The sequence below is a fragment of the Nasonia vitripennis genome (genome assembly GCF_009193385.2).
Source record: "Nasonia vitripennis strain AsymCx chromosome 3 unlocalized genomic scaffold, Nvit_psr_1.1 chr3_random0009, whole genome shotgun sequence".
Lineage (NCBI taxonomy): Eukaryota > Metazoa > Arthropoda > Insecta > Hymenoptera > Pteromalidae > Nasonia > Nasonia vitripennis.
Genome location: NW_022279629.1, coordinates 163,386 through 185,657, shown reverse-complemented (window position 1 = coordinate 185,657; position 22,272 = coordinate 163,386). Strand labels below are relative to the sequence as shown.

General features: G+C 37.9%; 1 protein-coding gene across 2 annotated transcripts; it reads right to left on the bottom strand.

Moving 5' to 3' along the window:
• Positions 1–1,927: 1,927 nt before the first annotated feature.
• On the bottom strand, positions 1,928–9,621 carry LOC116416859. 2 transcript variants are annotated; one of them, XM_031927081.1, is made up of 4 exons: positions 7,814–9,621; positions 6,694–7,388; positions 5,679–6,033; positions 1,928–2,213 (listed from the first exon to the last, which is right to left on the bottom strand). In XM_031927081.1, exons 1-4 carry the CDS (start codon positions 7,842–7,844, stop codon positions 2,209–2,211), a joined length of 1,086 nt encoding a protein of 361 aa, XP_031782941.1. In that variant the 5' UTR covers positions 7,845–9,621; the 3' UTR covers positions 1,928–2,208. The 2 variants fall into 2 exon arrangements, with proteins under 2 accessions (XP_031782941.1, XP_031782942.1); XM_031927082.1 differs by lacking the exon at positions 5,679–6,033 and having other exon boundaries at positions 7,814–9,620.
• Between the last annotated feature and the right edge of the window lie 12,651 nt (positions 9,622–22,272).

The window sequence follows — 22,272 nt, the reverse complement described above, 5'->3', positions numbered from 1 at the left end:
ACTTCTCTGATGACTTTATGTCGCTAAAGTAGTGCGCGAATTAGAGTTTTTCCTTCTCTTCCGTAGTTAAAATTTTAAGTTGCGATTCAGTCCAATGCATATTATTTTCTGTTTCTCTCGCGTTTGTTAATTTATTTACGTTTATTTGTTCAATATTATTAGAGGCATCCGTAAGGTCTGAGCAATTGTTATAGGCAATCTTTTGTTTTTTTACATTTAAATAGGCAGTCGGTAGGTAGCCTTGTTTGTCTCAGATAGTCTTTGATTCAATTACTTTTGAGGCGTCGCACAGTGTCGGAAATTGGACAAAATTCGCTCAACTGCTGGTTTCGCAAGGTATCCCCCTAAAACCACTTGAAAAGGGTTCCCTGATACTCCTAAAAACAGGTGTCACTGCGATAATTTTGATATTTTCATTCCCGCATTTGTAGGCAACGATAGACCAATGACACCTCATTTCACCATTTTCTCGAATTTGTCATAATCGTGTAAAGTGTATATATGTATATACAACTTCATATATACCCATATATATATACCATTATACTATATATATATACCATTGTGTGTATATATATACATATATATATATATATATATATATATATATATATATATATATATATATATATATTATTTATACGAATAAATGGATGGTTCTCTGTGAAATCGAGAACTAAAAAATTAATATAGCCATAAGTTTGAGAATATGTTCTATAGATATCCAAATAGTCTTATGAATTTTTTCAGACTTTTTTCATCGATACTCTTCGAGTTATAGGGGGTCAAAAGCAGGTGCTAAGCATTTTCTGCGTTTTTTGCCTATTTTGAATGATTGATAACTGCTCAGGGAAGCATTTTTCACTATAGACATAGGAATACTTTTTTTTGTAAAATTTTCTCACCTTTTCAATAAAAATATCCTTAAAGTCATATATATATATATATATATATATATATATATATATATATATATATATATATATATATATATATATATATATATATATATATATATATATATATATATATATATATATGTTTAGGCTACCTTATTTGCAATTTAAACCTTTAAATCCGAAATTCTGCTGGTTCGATCCCGTGGATCTAGACCAAAAAATTCATGGAGATGCCTTTTTAAAGTAAAAAAATATCTATTAAGTTTTAGAGTGGGTCTGACCTACATCTGTGATGTATAACTTCTACTAGAAGTTATACATCAAACAAACATAATATATTATGATGATTAACTATAATTATATATCTAAGTACTGTATATCGATTGTGTATCTTCTATCCATCTCCAACTTCACCTCTATCGATATTCCTATTTTCTATATTTCTTATGTCTATTTCTACCTCGTTCTACATTCAGCCCTTTAATCCAGTTTTAGTTATATCTCTATCTCTATTTTCAGCCCATGGTTTCTTTATTTTTCCACGCAATCTGCATTTTCTTTCTTTTATTATTTTTCGAGTACTCGTTTTCTCGATTTCTAATCTGAATCTTGTTTGTATCTTTAGTTCATTATTTTTTATCTTTTTTTTTCTTTTCTTAGGTATTACATTTTTTCTGCCTAACCTAAATATCTACTTTACTCGATTATCATAGATTTATAATTATCTGATAGACCTAGATTTAGTTTAAACGTATTTTGGTTAGAGTAAAAGATTTATAAGTTTATCAATTTGGCATATCCAATCACACGGCTGAATTTTATCATGATGTTTTGATAGTTATAAGCTGTAATATAGAATTGACTCCATTTAGTTATCGTTTCTTTCATAGTACGATTTAAGCCCCTTTACCACGACAAGGTAGAAGTCCTAAAAAGGGGATTTTTCTTTTTTTTGGTTTTGTATTTGTCGGTATATAAGGATCCGGACGCGATAAGGTTGCACGAAATAAAGAAGAAAAGACAGTGTATCAAGTAATAGAGCGTAGCGTAACTTTATTATTAAAGGTTAAACTTAGACAGAGCGGGACAAGAGCCGAAGGCGTGCGTGCAGCTCGACTATCTCGTAGAGAGTGAGGCGGCGAGCGGAGAGCGCCGCCGAGCTCAGCGCCGTATCACGTGGTTTTGGCGGCGAGCGCTTCTAGAGTCGCTGCGACGCGAGGGATCTGCCGTCGGTGTCGGGGGAGATCGTGCACATATTCTAACACTCCCTCCCGATTGTCCTCGACATCGTTTCCAGGCTGACCCTTAGTTATTCTGTAACATGAAAGATCTGTTAATTTCCTAGCAATAATCTGGATAATTTGTTATGGCTATCAGAGGGCAAAGGCTTGGTAAAGATATCCGCTCTTTGCTCCTTTGATTCTATCCATTCTATTTTTACATAATGTAACTTGACACACTGCTTAACATAGTCCTCATACACCCCAGCCATGTGTCTCAACTTATTACTTCCATCCATCTTTGTGCAAGCGACTGCTGCTTTATTATCACACCATAAGATGATTGGAAAGTATGTCATGTTTGGAATCACTTTCAGAGATAAACTTATGCTAATTGATTCCCTACAAGCATCACCCATTGCTACGTATTCAGCTTGACAAGTTGATAACGCTACGTAGCTTTGCTTGTGGGTTCTCCAGGCTATTGCATCTCCGTACAGCGTAACTACATGTCCGCTTGTCGTGAGCGAGTCTTTACAATCTGCAAAACTTGCATCTGAGAATGTTTCCATTCCGTCCTTCAGGCCTTTGTAGGTCAGCTGCCAATTCTTTGAGTAAGCAATGTACTTGAATACTCTTGTTACCATTTTCCAGTCGTGTTCAGTCGGATTTTGTTGGTGTCTGCTTAACATATTGACTGCGTATGCCAAATCTGGCCTGGTGCCGGACATCAAGTACATGAGAGATCCAACCACTTCTCTGTATCCACGCTGGTTTATAGCTTTGTCATTTGTTGATTCTTCCTCTCGTTGTTTTCGTTGTCTGTTCAGCACTTGATTTGTTATCATGGGGGTTGATTGACCTTTAGCTTGTGCATATCCAAATTTCGTTTGCATCTTATTTATGAATTTAATTTGGTCCAGTTTTATGGTCCTTTCCTTACTGTTTCTTGTTATAGTGATTCCCAAGAACTCTTTAGGTTCACCCAGGAATTTCATATCAAACTTTTTACTCAGTTCTTTCTGTATTTCTCTCATCTTTGGCTCGTCATTGCCTGTCAGCAATATGTCGTCAACATACAGCAGCATGATTATGCGGCTTTTGTCTTCGGCGTATATGAACAGGCATGGATCTCTACTGTTCGCTTGGAATTTTAGTTGTTTAGCGAATTCTGAAAAGTGTTCATTCCAATTCTTTGGACTAGTTTTCAAGCCATAAAGAGATTTGTGAAGTTTCCAAACTTTCGTTTGTTTCTGATTTTCGTATTCTTCAAAACCGTCTGGTATTTCTAGAAATATATCCTTTTTTATAGGGCTGTGAAGAAACGCTGCTTTTACGTCCAGTTGCCACAGCACATAGTCGTGTTTATTAGCAATAGTCAGTACAGCTCTTACTAGTGCAAGTCTTGACACTGGTGCGTACGTTTCACAAAGATCATACAAATTTGAATCCTTAAAACCTCGTATGACAATTCTTGCTTTGTAGTCGGGGTATTTTGTTCCACTGTCTTTACGTTTGAATACCCATCTCGAATCCAGGATGTTTAACTTTTTACCGTCGCAGCTAGTTCTACTGACTACTTCATATACTCGGTTTTTCTGAAGTGCTTCTCTCTCTTTGTTTATGGCTTCTTGCCATCTATCTGCTTCTGGTGATGATACAGCTTCTCGGTAAGATTTTGGATCCCCATTAATACCTGTCAGTAGTGTATACAATTCACATTCACTTAGGCCTTCAATTTTATCCTGCATTTTTTCTGATTCTGACGTACCAAACGTCATCAGTGCATCTGGGTCGTATATGTTTAGACCTTCTGTTTCACCCTGTGCTTTTTCAGCTGATACAATTTTCTTACTTTGAGTCTGCTTCCGAGTCACTGGTCTGTGATTTATTTTTGAAATAGGTTTCATGGCTGTTTTCTGATTTTCTTTACGTGGTCTACCCTTTTTCTTGGGTGCCTTAATCACCACTTCCGGTTGATCTGGGCTTTCTTCGTCGAATTCAAAAAACCAGGTTTCTTTATTCAGAATATCGTTTGTTATTGTCCAATTCTTTATATCTTCGGGCTTGTAAATATCTCCAAATACTTTGCTTTCGATGAATTGCACGTTCCTGCTTTCGTATACTTTACCATCTTCTGGGTTTAGTAACAAGTATCCTGTGTCAGTATATCCTACTAACACTGTTTTATTCGAGAGCTTATCGAACTTAGTTTCCTGTTGTCCTTGGACCTTGGTAAAAGCTACACAACCAAATCTCTTAATCTGATTTATGTATGCTTTTGATTCTGGGTTGATCATTAGCAAAGGTGATTTAAGACCAATGGACTTGTGAGGCGTCAAGTTATATAGGTAGGCCGCTGCTTTTACAGCCAGATCCCAGGCATTTGCTGGTAGTCTAGAATCGTACATTAGGGCCCTGGTGATTTTCTGTATGGTTTGATTGTAGCGCTCTGCTATGCCGTTTAACTGTGGAGTGTATGGACAAATTGTTCTGAGTTCAGCACCATATTTATCCAATACCTTCTGTGTCTTTCCACTGGTAAATTCTGTTCCTTGATCACAGTCTAGGTAGCAGAATTTTTCATCTCTTCCGCATATATTTCTACATTTCACGACGAAGTCATCTATGCATTCGGCGGCGTCCGACTTTTGCTTAACTGGGTAGGCCATAGCAAAGCGTGAATAATTATCTACTAATACAACTATGAACCTACAACCTTTCGGATGGGTAGCCGGTGTAATCGGTCCCATAGTATCAGCACTGACCCGTTGCAATGGTTTCTTGGCCATCTCTTTGTTATTATCGAATTTCGGTCTATTCATTTTCGCTACTTTGCATATTTCGCAATCTTTCAAACACACACCATGATCATTTTCTCGGAATTGTTTAATGTCGGGGTATAATCCTTTCAGAAGCTTTATTTTATTCAGAGCCGTATGTCCTAATCTAATGTGCCATAAATTAATGGTATTTATTACGGTAGATTCGTCACCGTTTTCTTTCCTTTGATTTGCTGAATCTATGACTGGCTTTTCATCAGCGAATGTCACCTTTTTCTTGACAATCTTTTCATTGCTTTCATGGGCAATTAGCGCACCCGAGGGCATCTTTTGTATGTTATCTAATTTTGGCTTTAAATCGATTATCCAGAATGGATTCTCAAACTTTCCTTCTAGAATTTTTTCTCTCGTATTTGGTTCGTAAACGTTTATCGTTTTGTTATCTAAATACACGCACAGGCCCTGATCTGTAAAGCGTTTGAGTGACAGCAGGTTTTTTCTCAAATTTTCTGCGTATACAACATTATCTAGTTTTATTACGTTACCGTTAGATAGTTCGAATTTAACTTGGCCTTGATTGGTTGCGGTTATGTTAGATCGTTTGTCTTTATTGGCACAGCCTATTACGCGCTCAGTCTTTTCGTGCAGCTGAGTCAATATGAATTTAGAATTTGTCATATGATCTGTCGCGCCTGAATCTACGATAAATTTTTGCGTCTCGTCGTCCCATTCATTCAGACTCACATTCATGCATACTGAATCAGTATTGGTCGTACCTTTTGCAGGAGTGCCAGGTCGTCTGAAAGGTGACTTTGATCGAGATCTGCTATGCTCTCTCCTCTGCTTTCTCTTTGGAGAGATACTTCTGTTGCGATCAGTCGCTCTCTTTCGTGGTGGCCCTTTCCGTGGTTCACTGCAGTCTACGGCGATGTGCCCGAACTTATTGCAGTTAAAGCACTTAGGCTCGTCGTGCTTGCAGTCCTTGGACAAGTGCGCCGTGCTACCACATCGCTCGCACCGTTTGTTGGGCCTTTCCCTACTTTTGGGTCTTTCATCAGAGGAACGGTTTCTTTCCTCTGCGAATCCGAGCAGGGCTGATTTTTCGGGGGTTCTCTGCTTCGAGTTGTCAATCTGGAAAATTAAATCTTTTAGTTCATTGTAAGTATATTTCCTACCCGTACCATGGCTTGAAACGTTCTCTGCCGTAATGATCTCTGGGTAGGCTTGCTCTACTGCGTTGAACAGTAGACTTTTCTTTGCCGTATCGCTCATTTTTTCTATGCCTTCATTACTTTCATACTTTCTTACGAGGTCTTCAAACCTCAAGCAGAAGTTAAAGGCCGTTTCTTTATCTTTGTTGAGCTTTAAGTTGAAGAGTCGTTTCTGGGCTGTATGAGCATTAATTCTCAATTCATTCTTTTTAATTTCTTTAATCTTATCCAGTAATTCAACTGGATCTTTTATGTTCATCGTGTATAGGTGATACTTATCATCAATTCTGTTCAGAATTATCTCGCGTATGATATTCTTATCGTGTTCGAGTTCATCTGGACAGATCAGACTTTGATTGTTCTTTTCGAAGACGTAGAACAGTTTTCGCGACTTTAGCTCTGAGAATAAGAAATCCTCAAAGGGGGCAAATTCCGAATCTAATTTTAACTTGTACATTCGCGTGATGTTAATCTGTTTCAATTTTGCGTCATTTATACTCGTGTTACCTGAGTTCATTGACTTGAACAAATTCAGCTTATTCAGTTGCGTTAAGTCTTGATCAGAAAAACGTCTACTTACATTCAAATCGTCGAGCGCGATTCCAAGACGTTCGGCGGATTCAACGCGCCAATCTTTATATGGCGACTGTTCTCTCCTTACTTCATTTTTCTCGTTCCATTCGTACGAGTCGGCCACTAGTGTGGACGAGCACCTGGGTTCAGCAGGTCCGAACTCCCTTGGTCCAGGAGCCAAAAGCGTGAGCGGATTGCGGTTTGCTGGTCGAAAGCCACGTCCGCGTCCTCGTGGATGCAGCTTGATCGGTTCTGCCGGGCGTGTACAGCTGACGATGCTTGGCTTGTTGTTGGCTGAAAGAGTTGGCTTCTCCTGCCAATCTTTTACTGCCTGTCCATCCTGCCCTCTGAGCTTCAGACTATCAACGGACCTCATCAGTTGCTGTACATCTCCGCTGATCTTGGTTGTGAACCTTTCGAAGTTTTGATTCATCTTAGCATTCTCCTCCACGAGGGACTTCATTCCTTCTACCAGCCTTTCGCTGAGCTTGACTTGAGTCATGGTGCTCTCACGCAACAGCTTGGTGATCTCATTCATGCTGTATGTCTGGTCGTCATCCCTGGGCGTGGACGTAGTGGCTCCTGCTCTCCCTGCGTCGCTGTAGTGGCTTACGGGTCCTCTCAACCCTACCACTCGATCCTCTGTAGCTTTCAACACTTCCAGGAGTCTGGCTGCTTCTTCCAAACTGAGGATGTTCATGTCTGTAAATATACAAAAAACGTTAGTCTGCGGTTGAGAGGATACCCCTGCAAAGCTCCCTATACTTTGTGCACAAGTATCGGGCCACCTTGCTGTCGGTCCAGTCACTTTTCGACAAAGTTCCCAAACCGACTTAGTCTCTTTTTGCGGAATGTGTGCCTAAGCACGGCTCCCACAGTCCGAGACCCACTAAGCACGAGAGCAGGTTTGGCAGATCTGTGTGAGGGTCTAGTTTTTGAGCGTGGGACACTGACTAAGTATCTGTACGTGCGCACGTACCAAGTCACATTCGTGGGTTCGTGTTAAACCTCTCACAGATCCGCACAGACTTCGTGTCGTACGTTACGTTGGCTAGTAGCCCGTCAAACTTTCCGTACAAGTGTAGACTTACATATAAATATTGTTATTTATGACTTTACTTCATTACCTAGTTGGAGTGTTTCGTCCCTAGAATTCATTAACCAAACGCCTCCGCCGTAGAGTTGAAGATAGAAACTCTCATTTGGTTCTTTGTCCTTCAGGTCGTAGTACTCCAGAATCTTGGCGCGTATGTCATCCCAGTCAGTACTTGTGCTACGTGCTGTCGAAAGATTTTGTAATTAATATTCAAACTTAATTTATTTTGATAAACCAGAGTCGTTGTGTTGAATTAATTCTTCGCTTAATTTATTGCAGAGTGAGCTCGCGCACCAGCAGCCCCACCTGCGCGGTGTCTGTAAACAGTGCAGCTCGCAGGCAGACTTACACTAGATGCGAAAGCCGACGTTCGCGTTTATCGCGTTAAATTTCTTTATAGATGATTTTCTGCTAGTTTAATACGTTAAATGATTGCTTAGTTTACCCATGCATCAGCAGCCCCACCTGCGCGGTGTCTGTAAACAGTGCAGCATGCAGGCAGACTTGCACTAGATGCATAGGTGTGCGTTTAAGAAATTCAAAAATTGCCGCGCAACAAGTGAGCGGTCACGTGAATTCGTGTGCGCTTGCGCACAATCTTGTATTGCCTTCGCTTTACGTTTGAGTTGACTCAGCGCGAACTTTTTGTGCACGTATGTATGTGTGCGCGTCCGTGTATCGTTTCCGCTACGTGTGGTTGTAATGACCGCAACTCTCCCTCCGTTTTCATGCACGCGCGTGTTAACCTATTACGAGCCAGGTTAAACTAGCGTCGTCTTTTTCTGCGTGCGCCTGAACTTGCGCGTCGTCGTCGTGAGCCGAGAGCGCGGCAACGGCGGCTCTCCCTCCGTTCCGTATAGCTTACGTGCAGGAGAGAGATGAGGCGGCCATGTTGGCTCGGTTGCCTAGCAACCCCCCTTTCTTTCGCCTGTTGCTTCGTACCGGGAATTTTACCGCGCGTTTCTGTTCGTTTGAACTTCTCGGAAATGCGTTTTTGTTTTGGTCGACTTTCTTTGTTTAAGCGCGTTCGGATTTTCGAGTTCTGACAAGCCGAACTGATGCAACACTGATTCGCGCCTTTCTCTTTTCCGCGACTTTCGCGCCTTTTCTTTTCTAATGCGGCTTTTTATCCCGCGATTTTTATTTTTCACTTCACTTTTCTTATACACTCGCGTACCGCTGATTTTACTTCACGAGTTTCATAAGCACGTTTTTATTTTTATGCGTACTTACGTGCAGTTTGCGAGTTTGCCCATTTGTAGGATTTTCCGGCCATCGTGACTTTTGCCTTTGTTTTGTTCACCGTTTACCAGGGAATCGAGTGCTGACCTTCAGGCTCTGGACAGCGGGGCGTGTTGCTTGTTGGCTGCGTGACTTCCTTCTTTTGTCTCTCAGCTTAGGTCGTTCTCGTGTCTTTGTACAGGTGTCAACTCGTCTCGACTTCTCTTGGCTTTTCTTCTATTTTTTTTTTTTCGTGTCACTTTTCACTAATTCGCGCAGTGGAAGCGTGCTGGGCCCATAACCTGTCGGTATATAAGGATCCGGACGCGATAAGGTTGCACGAAATAAAGAAGAAAAGACAGTGTATCAAGTAATAGAGCGTAGCGTAACTTTATTATTAAAGGTTAAACTTAGACAGAGCGGGACAAGAGCCGAAGGCGTGCGTGCAGCTCGACTATCTCGTAGAGAGTGAGGCGGCGAGCGGAGAGCGCCGCCGAGCTCAGCGCCGTATCACGTGGTTTTGGCGGCGAGCGCTTCTAGAGTCGCTGCGACGCGAGGGATCTGCCGTCGGTGTCGGGGGAGATCGTGCACATATTCTAACAGTATTTTTATATTTTTTAATTTTTTATTGCATTTCATTCTTTTTTGTATTATGTTTGTCGTAATTTCATTTTCACTGTGATTCGTATATTTATATACGTTTAATTTGTTATTTCTTTTATAGTTTATCGCTATAATATTTAGTTATTCCATTTCCTCAGATGTGATTATAAATTTTGTAGCTTCAGAGGTTAATTGTTGTTCAATTTTTTTTGAACATTTTCGACAACTGCTTATGACTGGGTCTGATGAAACCATAAAATAATGTATTATATCTTCATTCGTTTGAGACCTTTGGAAAATCCTGCTATGTTCAGCACGAGCTTTCCGAAATATTTTGTTGGAAGCTTCCTGCGCTTCTTCAGAATAATATCCTATAGGTTTTGGAAATTCAATCATAATATCACATCCATGTATAAGGATTTTATGTACAGATGGTGGCATTTTGTACTAGGGGTACATTTCTACACATCTTTTAGCCGTCTCTAAGCAGTAATCTTTGAATAATACTAAGTTAACTATTTTTTTACATGATATTATTTGCAGAATTACGTACAATCTAGATAAAAATTCCTCATTAACGCCTATAATTTTAGATACCTCTTTTGATTGAGCAAAGAAAGTACGCGCAACATTTCCCGTATTCGTGGTACCTGCACCTTGTTTAACTACGTCAACTGTTATTCTCAGTCTACTTCTTAACGACTTCTGAATTTCTGATTTTCTCACTTTTTTTAACTCTTTATTGACAGATCCTCTTGCTTCTCCCTTCTGAAAATCTAGATTATAAGAAATATGCAGTGCATACTCCATAAATCGAATCCAACTATGTAATATGGGAAAGCTAAATTTGTAAAATTCTGTATGACAATGAAGACCTAAGACATGATCTATATCATTCATCTTCTTAGGTCCAACTCCACAAATGTTACAGCGACTAGAAGCTTTTTGATTTGTTATAACATTGCCCGCTTTACCATCAATCATGGTACACTTCAAATCAAATTTCACATTGAACGTCATATCCATAAAATCTATGATATAATTTTGGACTTTGTTCAGTATTTTGGTAATATTTGTGTAGTTTTTGTTTGTAATATTATCGTTTTCTTTAGTAAATATGAAATTTATTGGACGACAATAAAACGTAGACGAAGGTTTTTCATTAATCCACAAAATTTCTTCATCAATAGTTTTGAGTTCAAGAGGTACAAAAGTTGTAATGAACACAGATGCTGTAAAATCTTGTGGATCATTAATTTCTGTATCACTGTCACTTGAATTCAAAATCATAGTATTATTTGTAAAAGACTGCCTTGTTGTTTGCTGTCCTGAGCTCCCATCCATACCCCACTTTCCTGAAAAAATAACATTTTGATTTAAAGCTTGTAATGCATCTATGTTTAATGTCATCAAAATTCTCTTTAAGGTATGATCAAGCAAAGATATTATATGAACTTTGGCTCCAGAATCAGAAAAATCTATGTGTTCGGGGTAACAAGCCTTCTTGGCATCGTTAATCGACGAATAAGTTGGGTATAACGTGCCTCCATGCATATCACTGGTATAATCTTGCAATTTTGTATACTTGCGTATTGATAAATCTAAATCTAGGTACATGGCTAAGGCTTTATTAATATATTGACTATCAAAGGGAGCTTCGTGTTTAATTTTAAGTGCTGTAACTAGCTCTTCTTTTGTATGTTCTTCAGCCAAGTCAATTGCTCATCTACGTTTTGTTTTTGAAGATCCTTCTTCATAAGACAAAAGTGGTCTTCCTACTTTTTTGGAATTTAAATTTATTTTCGATTGAGATAGATTAATATTACTAACTGATGTATCCAAATTTAAAGAATCGGCATCTTCGCATTCTAAAGTAAAAGTTTTCTCAAGAAATTCTTTATATTTTGACAGAAAGATATCTTTTTTACGGGTAACGATTGCCCATTTACGTTTATATTGAATCATAAAGTTTGTCTTTAAGAATTCAAGCAATTTTTTTTCCTCATTTTCTGAAATTTTATATTTTAATTTGAGATCTTTCAAAATAAATTCAGCAGAAGACTCTGAGGGATTTTTATTATCCCATATCAAATTACAAAAATATGAATATGTTAAATGGATCGACATTTCTTGTAATATTTAGCAATTTAAAACTTTTTTTTTAATATTCAGCTTTTAAAACGTTACATAAACATTTCTAACTTTGTTAATGGCTCAGTATTAGTATATTTAAAACAAATCAATAATAGTATATATTATCTGCAAATAACGATTATAATGAGACTTCTATTTTTAACAATTATTTACTGAAGCACTGTATATCGCCACTTTCAGAATTAATTGTCCTCTAAAATAGTAGTAAAAAATAATTATATAAAATCTTCGTTTATATTGTATAACGGTGATCTGGATGCAGTTGCTCAGTTTCCAGTTCCGCTATAATCAAGGTCCGTAGACCTCGTTACTCTCGAGAAAGAGAGTCGTCGGGATAGCACCTAGTGCTGAATAGGTTCCGGCCAGGCCAGTTATGCTGCGATCTCGTACGTATGCGAGGCGCAAGCCCGCGGAGGCGGCTGGGTCGGTGATGGAGCGAGGTACAAGTGTACGCGTAGGAACACGCAAAATAACGACTGTCGAGATTGTTGAGGGACTGTCACAGCGTTTATTGACAAACCATATACAGGGCCTGCACGCGAGCAAGCGAGGTCGCAGGTACGAGGGAGGATAAGGAGAGCCCTGGCGAGTGTAGCGTGAGAGAGAGAGCTGGCACTTACAGTTAGCCGGTATCGCCCTGATGTTCGCTGTCAGCAGTCGGAACCCCGTCGGTGCAGTTCCGGATGCGGTAGCAAGACGCAATGTCGTATACGCACGCACACTCACACACTTCAACTTTCACTCTCTTAACAGCTATCTCCCGAAAGTACTGAGCGCCTCGCGAGGAGTCAGTTCAAAGGTCGGATCGTATCTGGCGGCACGCGTCTCGGTCGCGTGTCGCCGAATTTTCTCTCTCTCTTCCTCTCTCTCCGCCTCTCTCGCGTCGTCCAGCGGCTCTCCCCGCCTTGCCAGCGCTGGTACCTGTAACAGTGTGAATTTAGTACAAGTCTTTCTTCTCGCGGCATGCTGAGCTTATGACGTGCTAATATCGCCCGTCATAATTGCTTTACAAGTTTATTTTTAAATTCGTATTATTAACAGAGAAATAGAAATGTAAATTCATCTTTTTATAGAAAAGAAACTGTAGCTGTGAATAAGATGTATACTTCTATTACATCTTATTTATATTATTTTTAGTTATATTTATATTTTATTTATATGATTTATATGAATTAACATGGTATTAATACACAATGACACTTAAATTTTCAGATAATGATTTTATTAATATTATTAAACTTCAAAACAACTTATTATGTTGAAGCTTGATACTTTTAGTTTTCTTACTACTAGTAACAGTTTTAGTCTGCTGCGATTTCAAATACGAATAATGTAGCTCTTATTATAATTTTTATAAAAATTATATTTAAAAATATAATACTTTAAGATACTTTAAGAACAACAGCATGTACCTATAATTGTAAAGCCATATATGTTTCAAGTGCTATAACTTGTGTATTCACAAAGTTCGATATAATGGTAACAATATTATCAAAGTTCGATATAATGGTAAAAATGGTTTGAACATTGGAAAATAGAGATATAATTATTATTATCATACAAGACATAAATCATCGCTCTTGTATGTAATTTATTCTATAAATAAGTACGCTATCAGTCAATCGAAGTGCATATAGTTAATACTTTTATTTTTTTCTTATTTTTATTGCAATAGAAATAAAAAAAACCGCTGCCAATTCATTGGCACGTAGCTTCCTCAAACTTAATTTATAGTTCCAATAAAGAAAATATTGTTTAATACATAGTAGTATGTTAATGCTTTTTTAAATATTTTTAAATAAATTTTCCATATGCAAACTTAAAAAAATACGTAGCCTAATCATTAAATTTATGTTATATTCAAATATTATATTTGTTACAAACAAAAAAACAAATATTATTTATAACAAATATCTGTGAAATCAAGAGCCAAAAAAATTAATATAGCAATAAGTTTGAGAATATGTTCTATAGATATCCAAATGGTCTTATGAAAATCTCACGTGATTTTCACGTGGTAATCACGGGATTTTTTCAGTAGACATTAATTAATTACGTGATTACTCACGTGATTATAAAGCAATGTATCTCGCGATTAATCATAGGATTAATCACGTGACTACTCACGCAATTAATTACAGAACTAATCATTATTGCGTAACCATAATTAATTAATTTATATTTTTATTTTTTGCAAATAATGCATGTCCTCTGTTACTTCGGGAATTGTGTGAATTTGATTGTGGTATGATAAAAGAAGCAAATCTTATAGGAATGTGTATAAAAGTTAAATATTCATTTTCATAACTTTTTGATCATTATATTATGATATATTGATTGTTAACTGTTGATAGGAGTCTAGACCAATTCTGGAATTTATGTACATATTCTTATACTACTTTAACCTAGCTGTATAACTTATTTCGTAACGATAGTCTTGAAATATCCTACGTTATAAGTGTCAAATTTGCATATTAACTACTTATTAACCATCATATTATGTTTGTTTGATGTATAACTTCTAGTAGAAGGTCAGACCCACTCTAAAACTTAATAGATATTTTTTTACTTTAAAAAGGCATCTCCATGAATTTTTTGGTCTAGATCCACGGGATCGAACCAGCAGAATTTCGGATTTAAAGGTTTAAATTGCAAATAAGGTAGCCTAAACATATATATATATATATATATATATATATATATATATATATATATGACTTTAAGGATATTTTTATTGAAAAGGTGAGAAAATTTTACAAAAAAAAGTATTCCTATGTCTATAGTGAAAAATGCTTCCCTGAGCAATTATCAATCATTCAAAATAGGCAAAAAACGCAGAAAATGCTTAGCACCTGCTTTTGACCCCCTATAACTCGAAGAGTATCGATGAAAAAAGTCTGAAAAAATTCATAAGACTATTTGGATATCTATAGAACATATTCTCAAACTTATGGCTATATTAATTTTTTAGTTCTCGATTTCACAGAGAACCATCCATTTATTCGTATAAATAATATATATATATATATATATATATATATATATACACAATGGTATATATATATATATATAGTATAATGGTATATATATGGGTATATATGAAGTTGTATATACATATATACACTTTACACGATTATGACAAATTCGAGAAAATGGTGAAATGAGGTGTCATTGGTCTATCGTTGCCTACAAATGCGGGAATGAAAATATCAAAATTATCGCAGTGACACCTGTTTTTAGGAGTATCAGGGAACCCTTTTCAAGTGGTTTTAGGGGGATACCTTGCGAAACCAGCAGTTGAGCGAATTTTGTCCAATTTCCGACACTGTGCGTCGGTGAGTGTACAAGTAGCATCAGCCTCCCGTTGCGGCTTTAATTTGCGTTTCCCGCACACTCGGGACAGTTTGCTTTAAGATAGCCAACTAAACCGCAACCGTGTCAGAAAATTTCGGACGGATTACACGTCTGGCAATTTGTGAATTTTACGCCCGTTTTGCCGCATTTTTAGCAAACTATTCTTTTGGGGTTCGTGCATTCTCTTGAAAAATGACGTGTTTGACCGGTGATGGTTTGACCGTGAATGACCGGTTTGACGCAGTTATAGCACAGTGTTTGTGTTTGGCCCGTATGCTTATTATTTGGTGGCCGCGTATTTCCCGTTGTCCGTTGCACATTATTATAAAGTTTGTCCCCGTGGTAACCTATAGCGTTTAGATCTTCGGGCTCCAGTGGTGATTCCTCCGCGTATTCTAAGTTTGCTTCCCTTCCGAGCTGTTGATCCTCGTTGTCTTCTAAGTATAAGTTAGCTAGCGCGTTTCATACTGGTCGCGTTATGCGTTGATCTCTATAAGCTAAATCCGGTAAAAGCGAGTCTTCTACCCCGGGCGGTGGTTCATAGGATCGTGTATCTCTTTGTGAAATTTCACGAGGCGCGTTTGTCGCACTTCTATCTATCGTTTTTCTTTCTGACCTATGGTTTTATGAACTGGCTGTTTCTCGGCTTATGCCAAGTATTCTGCCCTTTATTCTCTGGAGTTGTCTCACCCCGCAATTTCTGTTCTTGCTGACAAATCTATTATTGAAAGATAGCCTGATGTTTGTTAGCTAAAAAAAGCTGTTGGAGATGTAAGAAAGCCGTTTGTTTTATGTTGAGATAGCCTGGTTTTATCTAGATAGCCTTGTAGTGTTCCCGTAGTTAACTTTTTTTGAAATGTTAGTATGACGACTAACTTTAGATAGCCTATTTATTATTTTCCAAATTCTCAAAATTTTGAGTCCATACACTCTTACTCACACGTTCTGGTTACAACCCGCCTCGGAACGGCGACGTTCTTACCCTACAATGCTATTCTTAAATTTTGAGTCGTGATACTATTTCTATTCCACGCACACGTAAGGGGTGCCAGTTTGTAACGTGAATTTTATCCTTACAATATATCCAATGACCCACAACTACGACCCGAGCTTACAACTAATTTCTAAAGAACAAACGCGATCGCCAGTTAGCCGGTAGACAGACAGGTAACCCGTAACACTCACGATTTATTGAACACCAGAATACCGCGTTTTCCGTAGATAGCTGCAATTTTATGCCAATAGATAGCCTCAAACTCCGCACTAAAAGATAGCCACCGAAGTTCATTAAAACTACGAAATACGCCTCTCGCGCGTCCCAAGGTACCGAGATGCAACCCGCGCACTCACACTTTTCGCAAAACCCACGCACTCTTGTCCGTCTTGAAAATCACAAAACGAAATCTACGAAATGCAGTCCAGAACTCATTACTATATACGGAAGATAGCCACAAAAGATAGCCGCGCACAAGGTAGCCCAGCCGTACAAAGAGTCTTGCCGTTCGCGACCCGTAATTGGAGCTACGCGCCCGCGAGAAAGCCAAATAGAGGAAACCAAAACGATACACCAACCTTCACGTCCCTCAAAGACTCCAAGAGAATCTCGGTCAGCCACAGGAAGGTGCACGGAATTCGATGATCTCCAGTGGGAGCCTCTTGTTGACACGTGCGGTCCGGTTCAGCCAGGGCAGGTGAGTGCCGGTCTCGCGCTCGGCTAGAGCTACCGAGACCTATCTCTCCCGTCCCGCCGCGGCGACGCTCTTGCCTATTCGTAGTACGGAGACTGCTGTCGTTTCTTATATGCTCTCTCCTCCCTCCCGACTCGGCTGTTGAACCGGGCGCGCGCGAAATTCAACCCCTCGCAATACACGGGGCGTCAATACTCGCAGATAATACAGCGCAATACTCGCAGCTAAAACTGCGTATCTTACACTGTATCATGGTACCCGAGACAGCAAAATGCCACTCACATCAGGGCCCTTGACTCAGGTGAGCATTTACAAATCTCGAGCGCGATACGCGGCAGTTTATGTCCCTAACACTCTGCGCGCCATCTGACTTCGTCATCGGCGTACGACGCCTTACGATGCGCGGGCCGTTCCTCGAGTGCCCTGTCGAGTTGTTGATTCTCTGTGACCGCGCCAACCTTGTCCGTCGTCCTCTCTCGTTCCCTTCGCCCTCTGCGACAGCTGACGACGGCTGTTGTTCTATTTGATCTTCACGAGCGATTTCTCTTTCCCTAGCGCCGTTTACTCAAAACAAGCAGACGCGATTATTATTACACATTCAAAATCATTCGCACAACTTTGGGACGCTATGCCCTGACCTCTCCAGACCGGCTTGCCTCGTGGTGAAATTCCACCACGTTACAATAGGTACATTAACTGGGTTCAAAATGGACCTAGCGCCCAAAAAATACTGGTCGATTCTGCATGTGAAAAGGATAAAAAAGGTGTCTATAATTTGTTTGTAAACCTAATAGTTTTTACATTAAAAATAACTTAATATTGAAAAAATTAGGTTTATTTATATTTTTAATTCAAAAACTATTAGGTTTACGAAAAAATAAACATAGACACCTTCTTTTATCCTTTTAACATGCAGAATCAGCCAGTATTTTTTTATTCACTTATGTCTTTTAACAACAAAGTTCAAATTTTGACCAAATTGCCGAGTAATAGAACATTTTTGTAAGCTACTGAAAATTCACATTTATTGAATCATATGCCTCATAATATATTAAAAAGTTATAATTTTACTATATTTAATAATATAAAATCCAAACATCTATTTATTCAAGGCCCGATAATTTGGAGTAACTCGAAAATTTCGATCTACTCAAGTTTTTCGTGTAATTCGTAAAACTCGAGTAGATCGAAAAATTCAAGTAGCTCGAAAAGTTCAGGTACTCAATTTTTTTGAGTACTCGACTCGTACTCGAAAAAAAATTCGACGCGACCCGACTTAAGTTATCCGGGTACTCGCACACCGCTAGCATAAGTCCCGCTGTGTATGTACTTTTTGCCAGCATAAGTCCTAATTCATATATAATTAGTATTGATATGTCTGCACAAGTACCTTTTCACTAAAGCAATCATCACTCGTATGCATAAGTACCATTGAGTCTGCATAACTCACGTTGCAAATCTGATTTTGTTAGCATAAATCACGGTGTATATATGCACGGATTAACGTAAATAACAACACGTTATTTATAAAAGCGTAACCCAAACTCGAACTCTCTTTATTCAAATCGTACACGACTCAGCTTATTATCTGACACGATTAGACTGAACTTAAACAACATCCGCGATCTCATTGCTAAGAGTCGCTATGGGCGATTCTTGGTGTTCGGCCTCGGTAACAACATTGCCCTCTCCTTTTTAGATTGTCGTCCCGACAATCATAACCATCCATCCTTCAAGGTTGATCCTCTTACAATCCAATGATGACTTACAGGAACTAACACCAACATCCTCTACCTTGACCCATCCTAGGTATCAAGTTACCGAGCAATGCTTACAGACGCCATTCCAATCATCACTTAGCAGGACTAAGACGGATCCGTCTCTTGAACAATCTACTTCAATCATCCTTCTTATTTCCTGATCATAGGGTTGGTCGAAATCGGTCTTCAGACAAGAGGGGGAAAGTTGACATGCCGTGGAACCTCACCTCAATTCCCTGCTCCGGTATTTACCTTCACCCCCATGGGAAAAACCACAGCGCAAAAGAACCGTGAGCAGAGCAATCTTCATTAATGGGTATCTCTCTTAGTGTAAGTCCCAAGAAGATTGATGTTGACTATCTTGGATTTATGTCTTGGTGAACGACGAATGCAATAGACGATGTCATTGATTTTTCTCATAACTTCCCACGGTCCCTCCCAATTCGACTGTAGTTTTGGTGCTTTTCCTTTAGTCCTTCGCGGGTTGAAGAACCAAACTTTTTGTCCTTAGGAATATTCAACGTTGAGAGCTCGTTTGTCGTACCAAGACATTTCCGATTGTAAGTTAATCCGGTCTCGTGCCATTTTACGGATCTCGCTGAGTTTTCTTCAAAGCCTGTGTACGAAGTCTCCATCTCTTTCAATCTCGACCTCCTCTGGTAGACACCCTCGGATTAAGTCCAAAGGAAGCCTCAGATCAAAACCGGTGTACATCTCAGCTGGAGTAGCTCCGGTCGTCGTATGTTTCAAGGACCTGTAAGCTAACAGAAATAGTGAAACCCAGCGATCCCAGTCTTTCTGATTGTCGTATATGTATTTTGTGAGATAGTGAAGTAGTGTTTGGTGTTGTCTTTCTACTTGTCCGTTTGATTGTGGGTGTAATGGTGATGTTCTTGTCTTTTTAATTCCTAACAATTCAGACAAATTTTTAATCAATTTTGAATTGAAATCTGTATTGATCAGTATTTACTTCTAAAGGTACCCAATACCTACAGACAATCTGATCAATGAAAATCTCAGCAATAGTTTTTGATCTATTAGAGAGAGGAAAGAAAAGCTTCAACCCACATCGAGAAACAGTCTGTCACAACCAAGAGGTATTTATTGCCTAAAGAAGAAAGTGGAAAGGGATTTAAAATATCCATTTGAAATCTTTTGAATGGAACTCCTGAATTGTAAATCTTCATCTCACCATGGCCTTTATAGAGAGGACCTTTCTTTGCAATACAAACTTCACAGGATATACATTAATTTTCTACATTTCTTTTGCAAGTAGCCCAATAAAATCTTTTTCTAATTTTATCTAAAGTTTTGTTTACTCTGAAATGTCCTCCAGATGGTGAATCATGTGCTTCTTCTAAAATATCTTTGATTTTATCTATAGGAACAACCAATTGACGAATTTTATGATCTAAATTTGTTAAAACCCATTCTCTATACGAAATTCCATTAATCAACACTAACGAATCCCATTGTGAACAATAGATTTTAGTGAATTCCTCCATCGAAGAAATTTCTTGCCATGCTGGTTTTTCTGTAATTCCTTCGTTTGACAAATAAAAGAAATCATAAAAGAAATCATCTTCTGCTTGACTCTTCTTCCAATCTTCTGATGTATTTTCTTTAAAAATGATACGGCAAATAGTCTTTTCATTGAATTTTTCTTCTACTCTGGAACAATATTTACATGAAAAATCTTCACAATGGCGTCTTGAAAGTCCATCAGCATTTCCATGTAAATTACCTTTCCTGTGAATAATTTTGTAGTCATACTAATCCAATTTCCCTAACCAAAGAGCTAATTGTCCATCTAGTTCTTTAAAGGATAATAACCAAGTCAAAGAAGAATGATCAGTCCTAATGATGAAAGGTTTACCGACAAGGTGATGATGAAAATGTTTTAACGATTCTATAATAGCGAGGAGTTGACGTCGAGTGACGCAATAATTTCTCTCCGGTTTAGAAAGGACTCTACTATAATAACCTATGACACGTTCAATTCCATCTGGCTTCTGAGAAAGAACCGACCCAATTCCATGGTCAGAAGCATCAGTATCTAAAATAAATTCAGAAGAAAGAGAAGGAAATGCCAAAATTAGAGGTTTTGTAAGAACCTCTTTTAATTTTAAAAAGGTTTTTTGACAATCTTCTGACCATATGAACTTAGTCAATTTTTCAGTTAATTTATACAAAGGTTTTGCTATATCAGTAAATCCTTTAATGAGACACCTATAATAACCACAGAAATTCACAAATCTCAACACAGCCTTTTTGTTATGAGGAATTGGCCAATTTACAACAGATTGAATTTTCTTTGGATTAGCTGAATTTTCTTCTTCAGAAACAATGTATCCTAAATATTCGACTTACCTGCTGAAGAAAACACATTTCTTCTTGTTTAGACGTAATCCTGCTTCTTGAAAACGAACAAATACCTCCTTCAGATTAGATATCATCTCATCAAATTACTTTCCTAATACCATGACATCATCTAAATTAACTAAACAGAATTTTGAGAGATAATCTCTGAGTAACTTTTCCATCAAACGTTGAAAAGTCGTCGGTGCATTGCCTAATCCGAATGGCATAATCTTAAATTGCCATAAACCTTTTCCAATTGAGAAAGCCGTGATTTTCCTATCCTCTTCCTGAATCTTGATTTGCCAGTATCCACTCCAACTCCAATGTACAAAATCACGAATATCCTGTAAGTTTATCAAGAGTATCATCAACTCTTGGTAAAGGGTACGAATCTTTAATCGTAATTGCATTAATTTTTTGGAAGTTAATACAAAAACGAATTTTTCCATCCTTCTTCTTCTTGGGAACGCAGGTGAGCAATACGAACTATCTGATTCTTCAATGAGTCCTTGAGAATGCATCATAGCAATACATTCATCTAAATCCTTAATTTGATGAGTAGGGAGTCTTCGAATAGGTTGTTTAATTGGTTGATTATGGAGTAATTGAATTCTGTGTTCAACCAAATTACGTTTTCCAGTAACGTCATCATCTTGAAAAATTTCTTCAAATTCGTGTAGAAGATCCGCAAACTCCCGACGTTGATCTTGATCTAACTTGGAGTATTTAAAATAATTTTAGTAATTAAATCTGTAATACCAGTTGCATCAAGAAAATCACTTCCAAGTATACAATCATCAATAATATTTCCGACAAAAACATCTAAATTAGCTACATGATCACCCAATTTTAACGACGCTGAAATAAAAAATTAAAGTGGTACCTTTTCTCCAGTTGGATACTTAAGTGTTGTAAAATTAATAGGAATTCTCATATCTTTTAACTCAACAAATTTTTGATTTATAATAGTCACATCAGAACCAGCATTTACATTAAAAATACAAGCTTTGTCATTAATTAAACCATCAAAATAAAATTCATTAGAGTTCCTATTAATTCTTCCAACATGGCAATCAATCCGATGAGTTTGTTGGAGTAGTGTCAAGTTCAAAAGTTTTCTGAAAATAATCAAAAAAATTTTTTAAACACTTTGAAAAGTAACAAATTTTATGTTAATATACAGAAAAATTGTTTAAATAATATTTTTTTATAAAACCTTACACTTATATGGAAACTATATGTGTTTGAAGCATATTTATTAGTATAAAAGTGCCCTTCTAAGCCCAAATCTTAAGTAAGTCTGCGGTAGCTGAAAAATGGAAATTCTAAATTTTGGCCTTCAAAGAAAT